This window comes from Vombatus ursinus, unplaced genomic scaffold, assembly GCF_900497805.2.
Source record: "Vombatus ursinus unplaced genomic scaffold, bare-nosed wombat genome assembly UNPS02005286.1, whole genome shotgun sequence".
NCBI lineage: Eukaryota > Metazoa > Chordata > Mammalia > Diprotodontia > Vombatidae > Vombatus > Vombatus ursinus.
The window spans coordinates 3,786,338-3,805,147 of record NW_020945064.1 but is presented as its reverse complement, the minus strand read 5'-3'; the positions used below and the strand labels follow the sequence as shown (position 1 = coordinate 3,805,147).

Here is an 18,810-nt window from a genome sequence, read left to right as displayed (position 1 = left end):
TGTGTGTGTGTGTGTGTGTGTGTGTGTGTGTGTGTGTGTGTGTGTGTATTTTTTTTTTGCTTTTTTTGGTGACGCAGTCAGGGTTGAATGACTTGCCCAAGGTTGCATAGCTAGTAAGTGTCGAGTGTCTGAGGCCGGATTTGAACTGAGGTCCTTCTGTCCATGTATTTTTTGAAACAATTTCCATGGTTGCATCAGGTCCATGGGGGTCTTTGATAATAATTTAGATACATGATTTGAAACAGTCTGCTGTTTTCACAAGGATGGTTTATTGTTGAATGATTTTTTTTAACTAAGAGGAAGTTTTACAAATATTTTTGAAAGAAATTGAAAAAATGTTACATGATGTTTTGAGGGGAAATGCCAAAAGGCCCCTTTTTTGCATTTATTCAAGAAATGTTCACATCTTATATGAGCCATAGATACTTAATGGTGTAAGATTAGGAGTTAAGAATTCCATACTACTAGGGAGAAATTATACCCATATAGTCCAAACCTCTAAATTACTCTAATAAAGCTCGTTTGTTCTTTCTCTATGTATATATGAAAGTCTGGAAACTAATACTTTTATACACAAGTGATAGATGTCCAACTTAGAATTGGGTCATGACATATATATATATATATATATATATATAGCCAGTATATATAAAAATTTATCATTAAAAAGCCTTAATTTTAAAATTTGAAGTTTTCATCTGCTGGGCCCCAGTGCCAAAGGCCACCTTGTTTCTGGTTTGAGGGGCACAGGATTATTATAGTTTAGAAGAAACCTTAGTTCTTGATTCTGGCCCAGTGGTAACTTGAAACACAGAAGAAAAACATTTCTTCTACTTTTGTATGATTAGTCAGAGTTTGGACTAATATAAAGAAGGAAAGAAGAGTCATAAACTGTGTTAAAAATTGCAAGACAAACAGGAAACTTTATTGTAAGCATCGGAACAGATTTATAAGCCATAGGGTCTGACTGATGAATCTTAAGCGCTTGTTTCATGCTTCTGCTTTATTTGCATGAAGAGTTCTTAAAGATGTAAAATGAGATGGTAATTGATCCAATGAAGGAGCCAACTACTGGTAATCAAGAGGCAGACTGTAGAGAGGTGGTTGTGGCTTTGGAGAGAGGCTCCTTTAGCTTGTGGTGGCAATAAATCCAGAGATAGTAGTTCTGGAAGCACTGCTGTTGTGGAGCCATTTTAGTCTGTCCTATTCTCCGTAACCCCATTTGGGGTTTTCTTGGCAAAGATATTAGAGTGGTTTTGCCATTTCCTTCTCTAGCTCATTTTATAGATGAGGAAACTGAGGCTAACAAGGTTAAGTGACTTGCCCAGGGCCACACACCTAGTAAGTGTCTGAAGCTGGATTTGAACTCATTAAGATGAGTCTTCCTGATCCCTGATAGAGCCCAAGGCTCTATCCACTGCACCACCTAGCTGCTCCTCTGGAACGACCAGTGGCAGAGAAAAAATGTAGGCTGTATGATTTTCTTGCATTTGAGAAGATAGCATCTAATATTTGAATAACATTTTATTCATTACTTAGAAGAACTGAGAGGTGCAAACTTAGAAATTTGAGTGGTGTCAACCGTTAGGTCTGTGTTGAGCTTGGCTGATGAATTCCAAGTCTAAGCCACTGAATTCAGAGCAGAGTCTGATTCCAGTGGGAGTATGTCAAGATTTTATAGTGCTCATGTGGGAATTCATATTGCATAATAGTGCTTTTAAGTTTATATTAATAATTGACATTTACATAGGTCGGTTTTGAGATTAGAAAAGCAGGTTACATCATCTTATTTGATCATCACAACAACCCACAAACCCAGTGACTGTAAATAAAAATGTCAGAAATGTTTTAACTAGAAAATGAAATATGCCAATGAGGACACAAGAGGAAAGTTAGGGTAACAAATGACAGCCTGTTGCTTGCCACCCATGTGAGGGCAAGTGATGACAATGTAGTCAAACTCAATGATGAAACTCGTTTTAACTCATGTCTCTGGACCGTAGCTTGCTGGCTCGTTGTTGTTTGTGAATTGTACAATAATATTCTACTGCATTTGCCTACCAGGATTTGTTTAGTCATTTTCCAATTGATGAGCATACTTTTGCCAAGCTTTCTTTCAACTCTCTCCCTTCCGCTACTGGTCCCTACTTCTTGGTGTCTTAGGAAGTGATGTAATGTTGTAATGTAATATTCTCTGTAGTATTTTATGAATGAATTGGCTGACCTTAGCTACTATAGCTTTGATTAAAGGTGGTCTTTAGAGCCTTCATAAGATCATACATTTAGGGCTGAACAAAATCGTAGATGTCGTTGGGAAATTTCTCAATCTAGAGGACCTGGAACCCTCCTGGAGAGTGATTTCTCCCCCCTGGGTCTGTTTGACTGGAGGTCAATAAATCGAGAGGCCAGGCTAGAGAATAAAAAGTTTAAGTAGCATGGGCAGATGGACAATCGCCAGGTGGCTAGTGACTCCACAGAACAGGAGGAGCTACACACATATTCAGGGTTTTATCCAGCTTTAGGGCAGGCAGCAAAAGGAACCTATCAGGTGAGACTACCCAGCCACTTTCCTTGTTTGGGAGGCTGAGTAATAGGGACAGGATGTCATGTGATGGGCGGGGGATATCTTGACCTTGGGCTGTAACTTGCTAACCTTGGGCCTAGGATCAGGTCTGTTCTGGTAGGGAGTGTTTTCCTGTAATTAATCTCAGCAGACCATCTAGTGGAGTGGGAGATGTCATTCTCTACTGAAGGCTTAGGTGGGACCTGAGGTCTAAGATAGAGGAGGGTCCTCCCTTTGAGACTGGAATACCGAGCCTTGTTTACACCACCCTGCAGGCTACGGTTCTTTGACCTCTAAAGCTATGATTTCTGGGGAGATATTTTTCCCCAGACTCTTAGTACACAATTTTTGTCCATTTCTTCCACAAGGTCATCTGTCTAGTTCATCCCACTCTTTTTTGCATAAGAAGAAATTGAGGACAGGGAAGGTAAGTAACTTAACCAAAGTCCCATAGGTATGAAATGACAGAGCCAGGATTCAAACCTTTGACTCAAAATCGAGCACCCTTTATATTGTACCATATCTTTTCTCTCGTTATGGCAATTGGTTATATCCATTACATTTCTACATGAAAATGTTGAAATCATTGTTAATGCCCTTTCCTCTATTCATTTCCCAATATTTGGCATAAATAACTTATTTAAATAGGTCAGGTTGGAGTTGTTTTCATTGAATACTATGTTTTTCTCAGTTACTCAGTGTTTATTAAGTGCCTACTGTGTGCCAGGTACTGTCTTAGCACTTTACAAATATAATCTCTTTTGAGCCTCCCAACAACCCTGTGAGGTAGATACTGTTATTATTCCTATTTTTAGTTGAGGAAACTGAGGCTAAGTCATCTGCCCAAGGTCATACAGCTTGTAAGGGTCTAGATTTGAATTCAGATCTTCCTGATTCAGGCCCAGTACACTCTCCATGGCACTACCAGCTGCCTCACATTCTCATTTTATTCTTCTAGTTAGATATTTTTCTATTTGGTCTTGCAAGTAGATGGTCTTGTTATATAGAGACAGATGATTTTGGAATGACTTCAACATCAGTAATGAATCATTTCCTGTCTGTTGAAAGAGTTATTTTTTTTAATGAAATATCATTCATATTCATTCATCATCATTTGATGCCCACTATGGATACTTTTCTCAAATGAAGTATTCTTGATGTGTAGGGCAATACTCTGTGCAGTCTACATTTACCCCTAAACCATATTTTCCACCATGTTTTTCATTGACTTTACCTAGTTCTATCTTCACATTAATGTCATGGAAGATCAAAGACTATTTTGACTTAATTGAATTCTTTGTAGAATTTCACTGCTTCTTCATCTTTTGTTAACACATGTTAGTACAGAAGCTGAAATTATTTTCATAGTGGTCTTTTTGCAAATATTTACTTGTGTACACTGAAGTGCAAGGTGATCAAGTGTCCCAAGAAATTATGTTTCTTGTATTTGAACATCCAGCAAGAAAACTCCTTCCGCCAGTTGTAGTATTTGTCTTTCCAAGGAGAATCTATGAAGCCATCCCTCCACTTAGCTGCAACTTCCTTCTGTTTTCTGATTTTATTTATAATAATAATGGTGCTTTGAGGTTTGCAAAACAAACTATGTAAATTATCTCACTTTATCCTCCCAACAACCTTTTGAGGTGAGTACTCTTATTAATTCTATTTTACAGATGAAGAAACTGAGGCTGAGAATTTAACTGATTTGCCCAGTACCACACAGCTAAGACAAGCCTGAGACAGGATGTAAAATCAGATGTCTTAACGCTAAGCCCAACGTGGGTCCATTTTGCCTCCAGTAGTTTGTCTCCTTAATGGCCCTTGGACGAAGGTTTCACATCTAAAGACCCATCACCTAAGTTAATGCATATAGACAGCCTAAATTTCTGATTCCGATTCTCTGTCTTTTACCACTTTGTCATTATCACTACAGAGGACTGAGAATCATTTTGTTATTTTCTTTGTTTTCTTTGTTGTCATGGCCAAGGGATTCATGATTGGGTGACCAACTTTCTAGTGATGAGCCTCTCATCCTTATGTAGACTGGTCCTCAAACCAGGCTGTTGCTAGGAACATACTCAAATCTTTCCCAGCATGGTAGAATCTTGTGAAACTTGTCCACTCCTAACATAGCCTTCAGGGACCCTGGGTCACCTCTATGCCACAATGAGGCTTCCAAGGAGAACTTGTAGAGCACCCTAACATCCATAATCGATTCCCTACCCCTTGGACAGATTTCCTACCCCTTGGAACCATCCCTCTTGTTGTTTTTTTAATCCTGTGTGGCAGTGGTGTCAAACTCTAATAGAAATGAATCCCTGCAGGCCACATTCTGACTTAGAAAATCACAAATTAACATCATCTGTGTTGTACTGTATTTTTATTTAATTTTGTTAAACATTTACCAATTACTTTTTATTCTGATTGGGCCTCACTCAGTAGTTTTGCCAGCTCTGAGTTTGATACCTTTGCTATATAGCATTTACATGGAAAATCCCCATCTCTTATTCTGCCCTCTGGCTGTAACTTAACCTGATTTAAACTTTATTTTCCATCATCTATCTATTGCCCACTTTGATGTCTCTGCCATCTGTAAGTTGGGGACTTTGGGCAAGCTATATGCCCTCCTTTTTTAGTTTCCTAATCTATAGAGGGAGGGGAAGGTAGTAGATGATCTCCAAAAGTTCTGTCCAGCTCTGCCTGCCCTTCTATCCTTCCTTGATGTGAAAGGAAGACTATTTTTAGCGTGTTGTGTGTTTAAGTTGAAAAACTAAATGGGTGTTTTACCCATCAGTTTGATAAAACTTGGGCCTTGGTTGAGTGAATGGAAAGGTTCAGTAACCGGTGTTTGGTGCTTGCTTAAAGAGCCATTCTCTCCTGGTTTGTTTCTCAATTTCCAGGTCCTTTCTTTGGCCTTTCAGGAAGTGACCAGAGAGAATGCTGGAGCTCCGATCCAAGTTCTTTTTCTCCTCTTCTACCAGATTTCTCGGTGATGTTCTTTCTTTCCGGGGAGTCTTGTTACCATCAACATTCAAATAATAGCCATTCCTTTTGGATCTGACTTTTCAGGCTCACTTTTTCATTCTGCTTTTAGAAAACTTAAGTTGCATGTTACGTGTTACATTTCAAGATTAGCAGTGGAAAAAATAGAAATTGCTGACTTCCCCACAGAAGCCCTCTTATTTGTTTCACTTCCTAATTGTTGTAAGTGATACCAGAGCTGGGGTGAATCAACAAAGCTAATGTATTTATTAAGTGCCTGCTGTGTGCTAGGCCACTGTGACATAGTGGATAGAGCACTGGTCCTGGAGTCTGAAAGGCCTGAGTGCAGATTTGACCTTAGACATTTCCTAGTTGTACAAATTACTTACCCACTGTTTGCCTTTGTTTCCTTATCTGTAAAATTGGGATAATAATAGCACTTACCTCCCAGGGTTGTTGTGAAGATCAAATGAGATAATAATTATAAAGTGCTTAGCACAATGCCTGGCACGTAGTAGGTACTATATAAATATTAGTTATTATGAGGATATGGCAGAATGAACAAGTTCCTGACCTCAGGAAGCTTACAGTCTACCTAGAGAAATAACAATACACAGTACTTTTAAATGAATGTTAAGTGATTCCCTCAGGCAGCTGGGGTAGGAGGGTAAAAGAAAAGGTCTCTTTTCCAGAGCTGGCACTTGAGCTGAGCAAGTGGGCAGGTTTGGCAGGAATGGAGCCTTGTGTGAAAGAGAATAAGGTCAAAAATCCTAGAAGGGTGGATTGGGCCCAGGCTGGGAAGGACTTTCAAAGCTAAACTCAGGTGTCTGTATTTGAGTCTAGAAGCCATAGAGAACCCCTGAGTAAGGCCTGCTGTTTAGGAAAATCCCTTTGGTGGTTGAAACCAAAACTCTCCTGAGGAGGGAAAGGGAAAAAGGAGAGAAAAAAGCATAAATGAGGGGGGAGGGGAATAGGAGGGAGAGGCAGACACAGACAGTAATCATAACTGTAAATGTGAATGGGGTGAACTCTCCCATAAAATGGAAGCAGAGAGCAGAATGGATTGAAAACCATAATCCTACAATATGTTGTCTACAGGAAAAACATTTGATGCAGAGGGATACACACAGAGTAATGGGAAAAGGCTGGAGCAGAATATATTATGCTTCAACTGAAGTAAAAAAAGCAGGGGTAGCAATCCTGATCTCAGACAAAGCAAAAGCAAAAACAGATCTAATTAAAAAAGATAAGGAAGGAAACTACATCCTGCTAAAAGGTACCATAGATAATGAAGTAATATTATTGCTAAACATATATGCACCAAGTGGTGTAACAGCCAGATTGTTAGAGGAGAAGTTAAGGGAGATACAGGAAGAAATAGACAGCAAAACTATACTAGTGGGGGACCTCAACCTCCCTCTCTCTGAACTAAGTAAATTTAACCACAAAATAAACAAGAAAAAAGTTAAAGAGATCAATAGACTTGGGGAGCCAGATTGCACAGGGTTGAGAAGTGAATTGTGCGGTATATTTCACCAAACCAAGATATACTATTAATATTCTGGAACCTCAGCATTCTTGTTTGTGTTGTGGAGTAGAATTCATTATCATCAAGGCCTGCCTTGGATCATATCCAGGAGGCTGTAATTATTTCAGGATCTAAAGAGAAGTGTTATGATGGTGGTCCCCTGTCAGGGACCCCGAGGGCACCATTATAGTCAGTCTCTGCTGTGTGTTTGTTCTCTCTCTTGAGTGGACAGGTAATTACTGTCAGTGATTCTTTAGAGCTGAAATTTGAGGAGGTAGGTATTGGACAACAAAAGAAAAGTTTTCTGGAAAAAGGGAAGAAAAGAAATCTAATCATATTAGCATTAAAACTTCTAAAATACTTTAGAAGCTCCAGTATTTAGTTAAGTTGTAGCGGGGAGGGAGAGGAGATTTTATTAAGGGGGAAAATATTGTATATTTGTATTTCTCCTTGGTAAAATCTCCTTTCCCTCCCCATCGCAACTTAACTAAATACCATGAATTAAATATGGTGCAGTTGGGGAAAGCTTTGTTCCATTTACCCTAAGTTAGCCATGTGTCCAGACTGAGGCCTTTTAGAAGGTGTGGTAACTCACTATACCTTTACAACAGAAATATAGCTATAGGCCTTCTCTAAGGGCCACTAGGTGGTCCAGTGGATAGACTGCCAGGCCTGGAGTCAGGAAGATTCATCTTCTTGAGTTCAAATCTGGCCTCAGATACTTACAAGCTGTATGACCCTGGACAAGTTACTTAACCCTGTTTGCCTCAGTTTCCTCATCTGTAAAATGAGCTAGAGAAGAAAATGGCAAACTACTCCAGTGTCTTTTCCAAGAAAACTCCAAATGGGATCACGAAGAGTTGAACAATACTGAAAATGACTCAACAATAACTTCTATAATTCCTTGAAGAGGCTTAGTAGGAATTCCCATGTACTTTCATGTCTCTCAAGGATGGGCTTAGCTTTTTCCCAGGTAGCGTGAATAATGTGGCTCCTGCCACCAGACAAGGGCTGCCAGATGTTCCCTTAGCCACTAGTCTTGATGTGGCCAAGTTATGGTAGCCATTGCCCTCTTAATGAATCCACCGAAGAAGTGGTGTTTGTTATTCATTCAGATTATTGTGGGTTTGGTATCCAACTTAACAAGGTATTTTGGATCAGATAGCTTTCGGAGTAGACCCAGACTCCTTTGGGGGATAGTTGAACCTTAATTATAGTAGTCAGTGTATCTTTCACCGTAGAAATTGTTTGAAATGACCCAGAATGTTAAAGATCATGTATCAGCTTTTGGCAGTAACTGGAAACTGTTGATTATTGTTGCCAGAGTCCTCATAATGGAATCCTCTTGAAAGCACAAGGCTAAGACAGGTCTTGAAAGGCCCGAGTCAGAACACAGCTAGATTTAAACCATTTTTATGGGTACTGGGCCCTAGCTTATTTTTTGAGGATGAAAGATTCTCTTTGGTACCATGAAGGAGTTAAATTAGCCCTTTGCACTCCCTACCCAGAAAGAACCATGATGTATGGAAGCACAAAACACCAGTGCTCTCCCCAAATTGCTGGCCTCAGCTTTCTTCTGTATTGTGTTTAATTTCAGCAGATCTTGTCATGTAACTTATAAAACAATAAGCTTGGTCCTTTTGCTGACTGCAGCTAAAACTTGCAACCTCTTCCCCAGATATTCATATTTGAAGTGATAGGCTTACACTATTCTATTATGCAATATATATTTTTAGAAATGTCCTAATTTAAAAATTTTTTTTTGTTTCTGTACACATTGAAAACAAGGAAACGGGTGAGAATTCACAATATTTGACATCTTTCTGATACTTACTATACATTATTGATATACCTATCTTTTTTTTATGATTCTTCTTCACTTTCTAGAATGTTGCTAATGGTTTGCCTCAAAGAAATGTTAGGGGTGAGGGAACAAGGAAATGCTGATACACCATTTATGGCTCATTGTGGAGTAATCGGGCATTGATTGTTGTGAGTTTGATTGAACTGTGTCCAGCTGTTTGTTTTTTATTTTAAAATGGTTTGAGATAAAGTCCCCTCAACCTGTCTAGTTCCTGGGGCATGAAGGTTTTATCTCCATACATCTTTGCACAATCTGTTCCATGAGAAATAAAGGCAAAGGGCATGTTTCCCATGTAGTGAGATGAAACTATCATTTTATAACAGTCCAAAAACTCAGATTTATATTTTTATTTATTTTATTTTTAATTTATGGGCTAAAACAAGCATTTCCATAATATAGTATAATAAAAAAAAAAGATTGCACATAAAACTGCAAATCTATTATGTACAACTGCTATTTCATTTAAATATATAATAAAGTGCTGTAAATTTTTTTCTTTTTTTCCTTCCCTCTTCCCCAGATTTATATTTTTAAAATGTCTCCTCCCATGTCCTGAGAGTGACATTCCACTTGTTATAAAGAATAAGATATATTTTATCTTACATTTTATGTTAAGAACATGGTTGTTTTCTAGTTGTGCATTTCTAAAAGATGCAAAAGGACTAATTTGCTTCTCTATCCTGATTTTGTCCGTAGTCAAGTTCATCCGGGAAGTGACCCCGTATATCAAGAAGCCATCATTGGTATCCGATCTGCCCTGGGAAGGGGTCGCCCCCCAGTCACCAAGCTTTAGTGGCAGCGAGGACTCGGGCTCCCCCAAACACCAACACGGCACCAAAGACAAGAAGGTCATCCCTCTCAAAATGTGTTTTGCTACCAGGAACCTGAGTATGCCAGATCTGGAGAACAGGTGAGAGGAAAATAATGGGGGAACAACAGACTACTTGTAAACTTTGTAAAACTGGGAGCCAAGTGGGGGCTCAGCTGCCAATATATTACTGTTGTATCCTTCACAGAAGAGAGGCTAAAGCTCCCGTAATTGTCCTTCTTATTTATATATTTTATATTCTTCTTAGAAGGTGAAAAGTCTTTCTATGGTAGTGGCCAGGGAGTAGGAGACCCAAGTGTGGGGCCCAGCCCTGCCATATTCGAATGTACAGGATAATGGCAGCCCCATGGACTTGCATAAATCATTTCATTTCTCTGGGACAAGTATCCTCACCTGTAAAATGAAGGTGGGGAACTAGGTGATCTCTGGGATTCAGCCCAGATCTACTGTTCTGTGCTTCTGATTTTTTCTCCAGTTATGGGCAGCTCAAATGTCATGTCATGCTCATCTCATCTCCATGCACATCCTCCATTCTCGAGTCTTCTTTGATCTCTTCTGTTGCTAACATTGTCCTCCTTAGATCTGTATAATTTACACCAGTACAATGATCTTATTTGTTGTTGGGTCATGTCTTATTCTGTGTGACCCCATTTGGGGTTTTCTTGGCAGAGATTACTGGAATGGTGTGCCATTTCCTTCTCCAGCTCATTTGACAGATGAGGAAACTGAGGCAAACAGGATTAAATAGTGACTTACTAAGGGTCACACAACTAGTAAATATCTGAGACTAGATTTGAACTCAGATCTTCCGGACTCCAGGCCCAGATCCTGCCTCTGACACTTGCTACCTGTGTGAGCTCTTAAGATTGGAGTTTAATACTGGAGCTTGAGTGTCTCTCTTTTTCACTCTTTCCTCTCTCTCTCCTGTCTCCACTCTCTCTCTCTCTTCCACAAGGTGAGAAAGAGAAAGAACTCAGGCCCCAAGAGCATTTGCCCAACATCAGCAGAAATCGATATTCCCTGCTCCTGGGAATAGCTCCCATACACTGCCTAGAGGAATCTCTGGCTTGGTTGGAGTGTGTCTTTATCTCTGCACAGAACCCAAAGTCAGGTCCCAGCAGCAGCAGCACCAGCACCCACAGCATTCCTGCAGAACCTGCTGCAGCATTGGCAGCTATAGGGCCCAGGACTACCACAATACCCTGTCTCAGCTCAGGCCCTAGGGAGTCCGAGGTGTCCTGCCCTGGCCCGGAGGGCAGCAGATGACCCTGGCAGAGTGTCCAGAGTCGGCACAGACATGGACCCTGGGGATCTTAGCTGGGGGCAGTGGGCAGAGAGGCATGGGCTCCAGTGGTAGAAGAGTGGGACCAGGATAGCCCATAGACTAATGTAAGATGGTTAGCTGGTACCAGTTATCATGGTGTAACTCCCACCCAGGGAGGGCTTGGAGACCCAAGATGCGGCATTGTTGGGAGGGAACTTGCTTCTTGGCAATAAGAGGGATGTGAAAGCCTTTCCAAAAGAAGAAGTGCAGTCCCTCAGATCCTTCCTGTTGGGCAAAGATTTTGAATTCCACTGTCCCTCCCGCCATGGGCTCCCAGGGAAGGGGAGGAGGTGCTGGCTGGCAGCAGGGAACACCAAGTGGGTGGTGGCATTGAGGTTTAGGGGTGCTGGGACCCCAAAATCATGACACGTGGGTCCTCCCCAAATAAATTCGACCCAAGCCTTCTTTTAGCCAAAGACAGGGTTTATTAAAGATCAACCATATTGGCCGCACTCTTAAGGAATCAGCATTTATATCACTCATGCAAGGGGGCCAGATCTTAAGAATCTGAACATCTTAATGGAGGCCAGATGGACATTATGTACAGAAGGACTGTGGGAGGGGTCCAGGAGTGGCCAGGTAGTCTGGGATGACTGGAGGAGGGGTCTAAGGAGGATCTGGATGGGAGAGGCCAGTAAGCTGGGTGACTGTGAAGTGTTCGAGTGCCTGGGACCTGGACCTTGTGGCCAAGGGAGAATGGAGCATAGATAGGATTAAGGGTGGGAAGTCACCACAGGGAGGTAAGGCAGTGGGGGGCTGGGCTAGGTTAAGGGTAACAGAGAACTGGGAGATTGGGCATAGATGATAATGAAGTTGATGGGATGATAGCCTCAGGCAATCGCCCGAGATTTGGCCTTGTGGGCAAGTCCAGGGCTTTTCCTTTTTGGGGTCCAATCCCAAAGACATGGTCTTTTCCTTTTAGGGGTTCAGATCCCATGCCCATCAGTGGCACAGGGCATTTCTCCTTGACCTAGAATTAGGGTCAGTGATTCTGCAGGAAATGTCATCATCTTTGCTCTGGCCTTGATGTTCCTGATGCTGTTTCTGCTTATGGTCGCCTTTTAATATTGAACTTCAGAGATTTAGGATCCCCCACTACATGGACTTGAAGTAAACCTGAGACTCAGTCCTTCCTGGTATTCTCTCAGATTCAAGCGGTCTATTGTTAACAGGAATTTACTGAACCATTCTCCACCTGAGAATGACTAAACTGCATCAGGAGAGCAAGACAAAGCAATCAGGGAGTCGTTTAATTGATTAGTTTCCTTATGAGGGACAGATTTGCGAATCTGGCTGAAGTAGAGGCGGAGATTATATACATAAATCACAAGTGGGAAGGATGGGGGAATGTGGATTACAAACAAGGGCCGGAGCGGTTTCCCACGACGACGGCACAACAGTTCTGGAGTCCTTGGGAAGGGGGGGGTCACAGGACCAGAGTTCTGTGGTGATGGGAACAAGTTCTACAGTCTTTGATTCGCTTCCCTTCAGGTACACAGACAGAAGGATGCCAGTGAATGTGAGCCTTGTCAAGGCATGATTGATCAGTTCAAGCTGCATCGTGAGTCTGACTCGAGCTGGACAAGGCAATTCTGAAAAATCTAATCTATTTGTGTTCTATTCATCTATTCATAATCTATTTATTACGTATCATATCAATATTATAAAAATCAGAATTCTCTCCACACAGTAAACATCTATTATGTGTCAGGTACCACTGAGATACACAGAGAGGCCAAAGACAGCTGTGCCCTCAAGGAACTTGCCCATCTAACCGGGAAGACACATACGAAAGAAAGCTGTGAAAGGGGGGAGGGAAGGACACCGTGGAGAAGTCTGGAGGTGGGCCGGCAATCAGGAAGGGCCAGTCCCTCTTCCGTGATTGTTCAGTTGTTTATTTTGGTTTGCCTTTTTTCTGTTTTAGTTTTTCCTTCTGTCTGTATTAGGATTCTTGAAGACTGGGGTCAGGGTATACTAGCCACAGTAGTGGAAGTTCCTCCAGAACACCTTGGGTTCAGTCGTTTTTCAGTCCTGTCTGACTCTTTATGACCCCATTGGGGTATCCTTGGCAAAGATACTGGAGTAGTTTGCCATTTCCTTCTCCGGCTCATTTGACAGGTGAGAAAACTGAGGCAGAAAGGGTTAAGTGACTTGCCCAAGGTCACACAGCTGGATTTGAACTCAGAAAGATGAATTTTCCTGACTCCAGGCCTGGTGCTCCACACATGCCATGGCACCACCTAGCTGCCCCCTGGAAGATCGGCTCTGAGTGGAGTTGTGGTAGTTGTAATACCTGAGCCCTTCCCCTATGCCGGGTGGGGGTGGGGGTGGGGTTGTCCTTAAATGGTGCCGAGACATTCCTGAAGATATGCTTAGCTCAGAAATTGAGGGCTTGGGCTGCTGCTCTGACTTCCCTTTAGCTTGAGTACAGAGTAGCCACTAGGACCTGGGGGTAGGGAGTATGGGCCTTGGAGGTTTGGTTTGGCAGGTCCGCGACCACTGTTGTGTCCTCCCGCTATGGCCGGGTGAGCCACTAGGGGGCGCTGTGGACAGCATGCTAGACCTTAGTTTAAATTTGGCCTCTGACCTGATCAAGTCACTAAACTGCCCTCTGCCTCAGTTTCCCCATATGTAAAATGGGGATAATCAGAGGTAAAGCGCTTTGCAAACCTTAAAAAGTGCTACGTAAATGCTGTGTGTTGCTGCTAACGTTGTTGTCATCTCCTTTTATTAACTGTTAAATAACCCACCAGTGCTCGTTTTGTTCCAATATTGAAACTAAACTATTAGGGAACTGATCTGAGGCAGGTCCGGCCCACAATATATAACAGTCATATATTTTCTCTGTCCACTTCGTTTTCCCTCTGTAAAATGTAATCACATTATTTATTTTCCAGTTCAACAAGCATTTATTAGCATGTACTTTGTGCTAGACATTGCCCCCTTTATAGATATAAGTAAAAAAAAAAAAAAAAACCATAGCCCTGCCCTCCAGGAGCTTGTAATCTACTGGGAGATAAAACGTAAACAATGTAATCTAGACAGGATCTTTGGAGGAGGAGGCAGCAAGTACTGAGAACCAAAGGGATCCCGAGAGGGTTCCATTTGGGAGAAGGAACCAAGCCAGGAATTCCAAGAGGTGGAGAGGAGATGGGGGAAGGGAGTGCACCCCATGGAGGAGGTGGGAGGGAGATGGAATGTGAATAGAGGGAACAGACAGGCCCAGTGTGCCTCCCAGGCAAGGAGGCTGCAGCCTCTTATCAGCTCAGGGGTTTATGTTTCATCCAAAGTGCATCTGTGAGCCACGGAAGTTTCTTGAGCCAAGAGAGAGGCATCATGCTTAGGTCTGTGCTTTAAGACAAATTGAAAATCTTCAGAATCACACCGAGCACTTTGGGAGAGAGTCCTCACTCTGGTTCAGAGTTTCCCCCGTGCCAGCTTCTGTAAATATAAGCCCCATTAGATTTCAGGTGTGAGCTGGTTTTGAGACTTACCATCCACAGACAATGCAGCTTAAGCGTCAGGTGTGTCGAAAACAGGAAAGAAAAAAAAACAGGCCTGATGATAAGTGCAGCTGCTAAAGGTAAAGCCTTGGGGAGCAAACCAGTTCAAGTAGGAACAGTGAAGAGGGCCAGGTTTTAGCAGGTCATCTGTCATCAGCACATTCATTAGAGTCGGCTCTGTATGATTAGCTATATTACTGCTTAGACATTTGATCTCTTACAGTCCTTTGCAGGAGATATCCCTAGATGGTCTTGGGTCCTGATGATGATGATAATAGTAATAATAGGTGACTTTTTATAGTGAGTTGCAAAGTACTTCACATAATTTCTTTTGAACCTTACAATAACTCTGTGAGGGAGATAGATCCTTTTAGACCCATTTTGCAGATGAGGAATCCGAGACTTCAGTTGTGACTTGCTTATGTTAAGGGTGGGATTCAAACCTGGGTCTTTCTCGATTCCAGATCCTGAGATTTTTTTTCCATGATGTTGTTTCAATGAGGCCTTTCCTGCTGGATCAGCCACATACCAGTTCTTCTGTCTGTGCCCACTGTCCCCTCTGCCATGGTCAACATTTAAAACTGAAGCAATTGAATCTCTTTGTTGTTGTTGTTGTTATTGTTGTTGGGTTGTTAGACGTGCCCAACGTGGTCCTGTAGGCCATCGAGCGCCAAAACTTCCATGGAGTTTTCTTGGCAAAGATACTAGAATGGTTTGCCATTTCCTTCTCCAGCTCATTAGATAGACGAAGCAAATGAGGCAGAAGGGGTTAAATGACTTGCCCAGGGTCACACAGCTAGTAAGTGTTCTGAGGTCACATTTGAACCCAGTTCTTCCTGACTCAAGGCCCAGCGCACTATCTGCTGTGCCACCTAGCTGCTGTACTGTTTACCTATGGACATTAGCTCTGTTTCCCTAATAATCTTACACTATTTAGGGACAGTCTCCCTGAGAGGTGCTAGCCAGAGGGCCCCTGCTTGGAGACCCTCCCTCCCTTCCTCTCCAAGCCCGGTGTGCAGAGAGTTCTCATAGTTAGGAAGTTTTTCTTCCTATGGAGCCCAAATAGGTCAGTCTGCAGCTTCCATACATTCTCCTCAGTTGTGCCTGTTGGGCCAAAGCGTTAAGTCTGCTAATCCCTCTTGGACTGAGGCACCCTTAAAATCCTTGAAGAGGATGATTCATGCCCCAAGTCTTTTCCTCTCCAGGCTAAGTATCACTTTTCCTTCAGTTAGTCATCTTGTGACTCTCCTGTCCTTTCATTCTCACCATCCCCCTCAGCTGCTGCTGCTTTCCCTTCCTAATTGCCTTATTTTTTTTTAAGTGTTAAAAATGGTTTGTGAAATTTTTTAAAATTTTTAAACATTTTATTTATTTATTATTAATTTATTTTATCAACAATCACTTCCATAAGCATTTGAGTTTTAAATTTTTCTCTCCCTCCCTCCCCAATCTGATATAGGCTATACATATACATTCCTATTAAACAGATTTTCACACCTAATTGCCTTTTTTTTTTTAAAGGCAATTGGGGTTAAGTGACTTGCCCAGGGTCACACAGCTAGTAAGTGTCAAGTGTTTGGTCTGAGGTCGGATTTGAACTCAGGTCCTCCTGACTTCAGGGCTGGTGCTCTATCCACTGAGCCACCTAGCTGCTCCTAATTGCCTTATTTTTAAAGGGATTCTCTGGATCTGTCCTGCCAGTACCTATGTGGACAAGAGAATGTGAGCTTCTCCAGAGTGGGGATGGCCTCCTTGGGCCGTTTTCTCCCTGACCCGAGCCTACTGCAATTGATCCTGATCCCCAGTTCTGGACATGCAGTGTCCTGTTGTTCACTCTTTGAGTTTTGAGGTCCACTAAAAGCCCCAGATCTTTTTTTTTTTTTACAAGAACTGTTGTCTGGCTGCGCTTCTTCCTACCTTCACTTATATTGTGATCTACTTTTATTTATCCCAAGTGAGGGATTTGGGATTAGTTTTTTTAAAAGTTTCCTGTATTCTTTCTTACATGGTTCTACTTCCTAAATCTCAAACACATCATTAGGCATCAGGGCAAATGAGGGGCTCCTTCCAGTGTTCTCTGCTGCCCACTCTAATTTCAGTTTTCAAGACTGCTATAATGTATGTTTAAGCCACTTTTAACAAGGGCGTCCCGTTAAGAAAGTAGAAGCTAACTCTAGTGTCAAGAGATTCGTGTAAGAGAAAATGGAGCTCGGTTTTTTGCCAGTGACTATTGTGGGCAATGTATATTTATTTAGCGCTCTGTATAGTTCAGAAAGAACACGCTGTTCTCATGCAGCTGCCTTTTGGAAATGCAGTGCTGTGTTCTTTGGGCGTGTACAGGCTGCCTCGATAATCTTAGCCCTGGATACTTTCCGTACAAAAGATAATTTGGGCTTTGTGCCACACATAAACTAGGGTGGAAGTGTTAACCTCCCAGTCTAGCCACCGGACTCTGCATTTGTCTTTAGTTGATTAAATAAATGCTGTAGAAGTGTCTGGGAAACCAAAGAAAATCCAGCACCCCAGAGCAGCTAAACTTAGGGGGCCCTGTGCTCTGGGGTGCCTAGACCACACCTTGATTCATCTGATCAAAATGTAATTGTAATTCACAGAAAATTCCTAGTGGTTTGGCCCAAAGCCAATACCGCTCATGCTGTGGCTGTCTTCCACGTTTTCTTTCTCTTGCTCTCCTATGGGCCTCAGCAATGATTGGCAGATTGCCATAGTGTATTTATTAGCGGGGTTTTCATTTGAACTGTGCTTTTAAAACAGTGGTAGGCTATTAAAAAAAAAGGCTTTGCTGTGAGTCTTCAATTAATATTAGAGCTGCATTCTAGAAGGAAGGATCTTTTGGGTCCTAGGGTCAGTCTGGAGATGATTGATTGAACCCTAGAAGGAGCCTTTATATTTTATGTAATTAAATTTTCTAACTCAAGATCCTTTTCATTTAAATTTTTAAAAATGGATAATTGGGGACCTGCCTACCTCATTATCCCTTCATAGTCCACTCGTTTCTGAACTGTTTGATCAGGCATTGAATCAACTGCTTTTGATCACTGAGATTCCTAATGTTTGGGAATCTGGCATTTATGTCATGTCAAAAGAAACACATCTTAGAGGATGATACCTATTCAAAGTTATAGACACCTCTTTTTACACTCCAGTCATTTCCCAATAGGGGCAGCTAGGTGGTTCAATGGATAGAGCACCCAGCCTGGCGTCAGGAAGACTCATCTTCGTGAATTCAAATCTGGTCTTAAATGCTTACTAGCTGTGTGACCCTGGGCAAGTTACTTAACCCTGTTTGTCTGAGTTTCCTCATCTGTAAAATGAGCTGGAGAAGGAAATGCAAACCCTTCCAGTATCTTCCAAGAAAACCCCAAATGGAGTCATATAGAGTTGTACATGGCTGAACAATAATAACATTTTCCAGTATACCACCCTTCCTTGTAACAAAGGTTAACAATTAGGCAAAACTGACTGAGGGAATACTGCTGTCTCATAGTCTTGGCCCCACTCTGATCACATAGTACCCCGCCTTACCAAGAGGAGCAGATGTGTTTCAGCGACTGTTCATCATTGCAGCTAATCAGAATTCAGATACCTCTTAATACTGTTTTTCTTTACATCATTGTAGTTATTGCATAGGAAGCAGTTAGTTGGCTCAGTGGACAGAGTGATGGGACTGGAGTCAGGAAGACTTAAGTTCAAATCCGGCCTCAGACATCGGTTGTTGTGTGACCCTGGGCAAGTCACTTAGCCTATGTTTGCCTTAATCCACTGGAGAAGAAAATGGCAATTATCTGTGCTAAGAAAACCCCACAGACAGTGCTGGTGTGCTATGGTCCACAGGGTCACAAAGAGTCAGACACAACTGCATGACTGTACAAGAACAAAGTTCTTACATATATTTTTTGCCTGCTTCTGCTTACTTCACTCAGTTATAACCTTTTCAATAACTTTGTTATATCTGAAAATAAGGATAAACTGATGCCTATATTTAGTGCTAAGTAGGTCAGTGGGAGGGATGAAGGAAATTTCTTGTCATAAATTTGTGCCTGAATTTTGAGCATTTGTGTGAAGGATGTCAAGCTAGCCACCCAATGCCAAACCAATGAAGTGGAAATAAATTGTCCTCCAAAAGATGTGGGAGCTTGGATTTCTGGATCAAAGTCAGGACTGTATGTCTTAACCATGACTCAGCTGTACTAAATGCC

At 41.9% G+C, this 18,810-nt stretch overlaps 1 protein-coding gene across 1 annotated transcript in view; it reads left to right on the top strand.

The window, feature by feature from the left end:
- Positions 1-18,810, top strand: part of SNTB2 (syntrophin beta 2) — a 110,233-nt gene that overhangs the window by 50,104 nt on the left and 41,319 nt on the right. Inside the window, exon 2 of the mRNA XM_027846514.1 lies at positions 9,634-9,847. Within this exon, the coding sequence (XP_027702315.1) occupies positions 9,634-9,847 (214 nt within the window). The remainder of the gene's footprint in view (positions 1-9,633; positions 9,848-18,810) is intronic.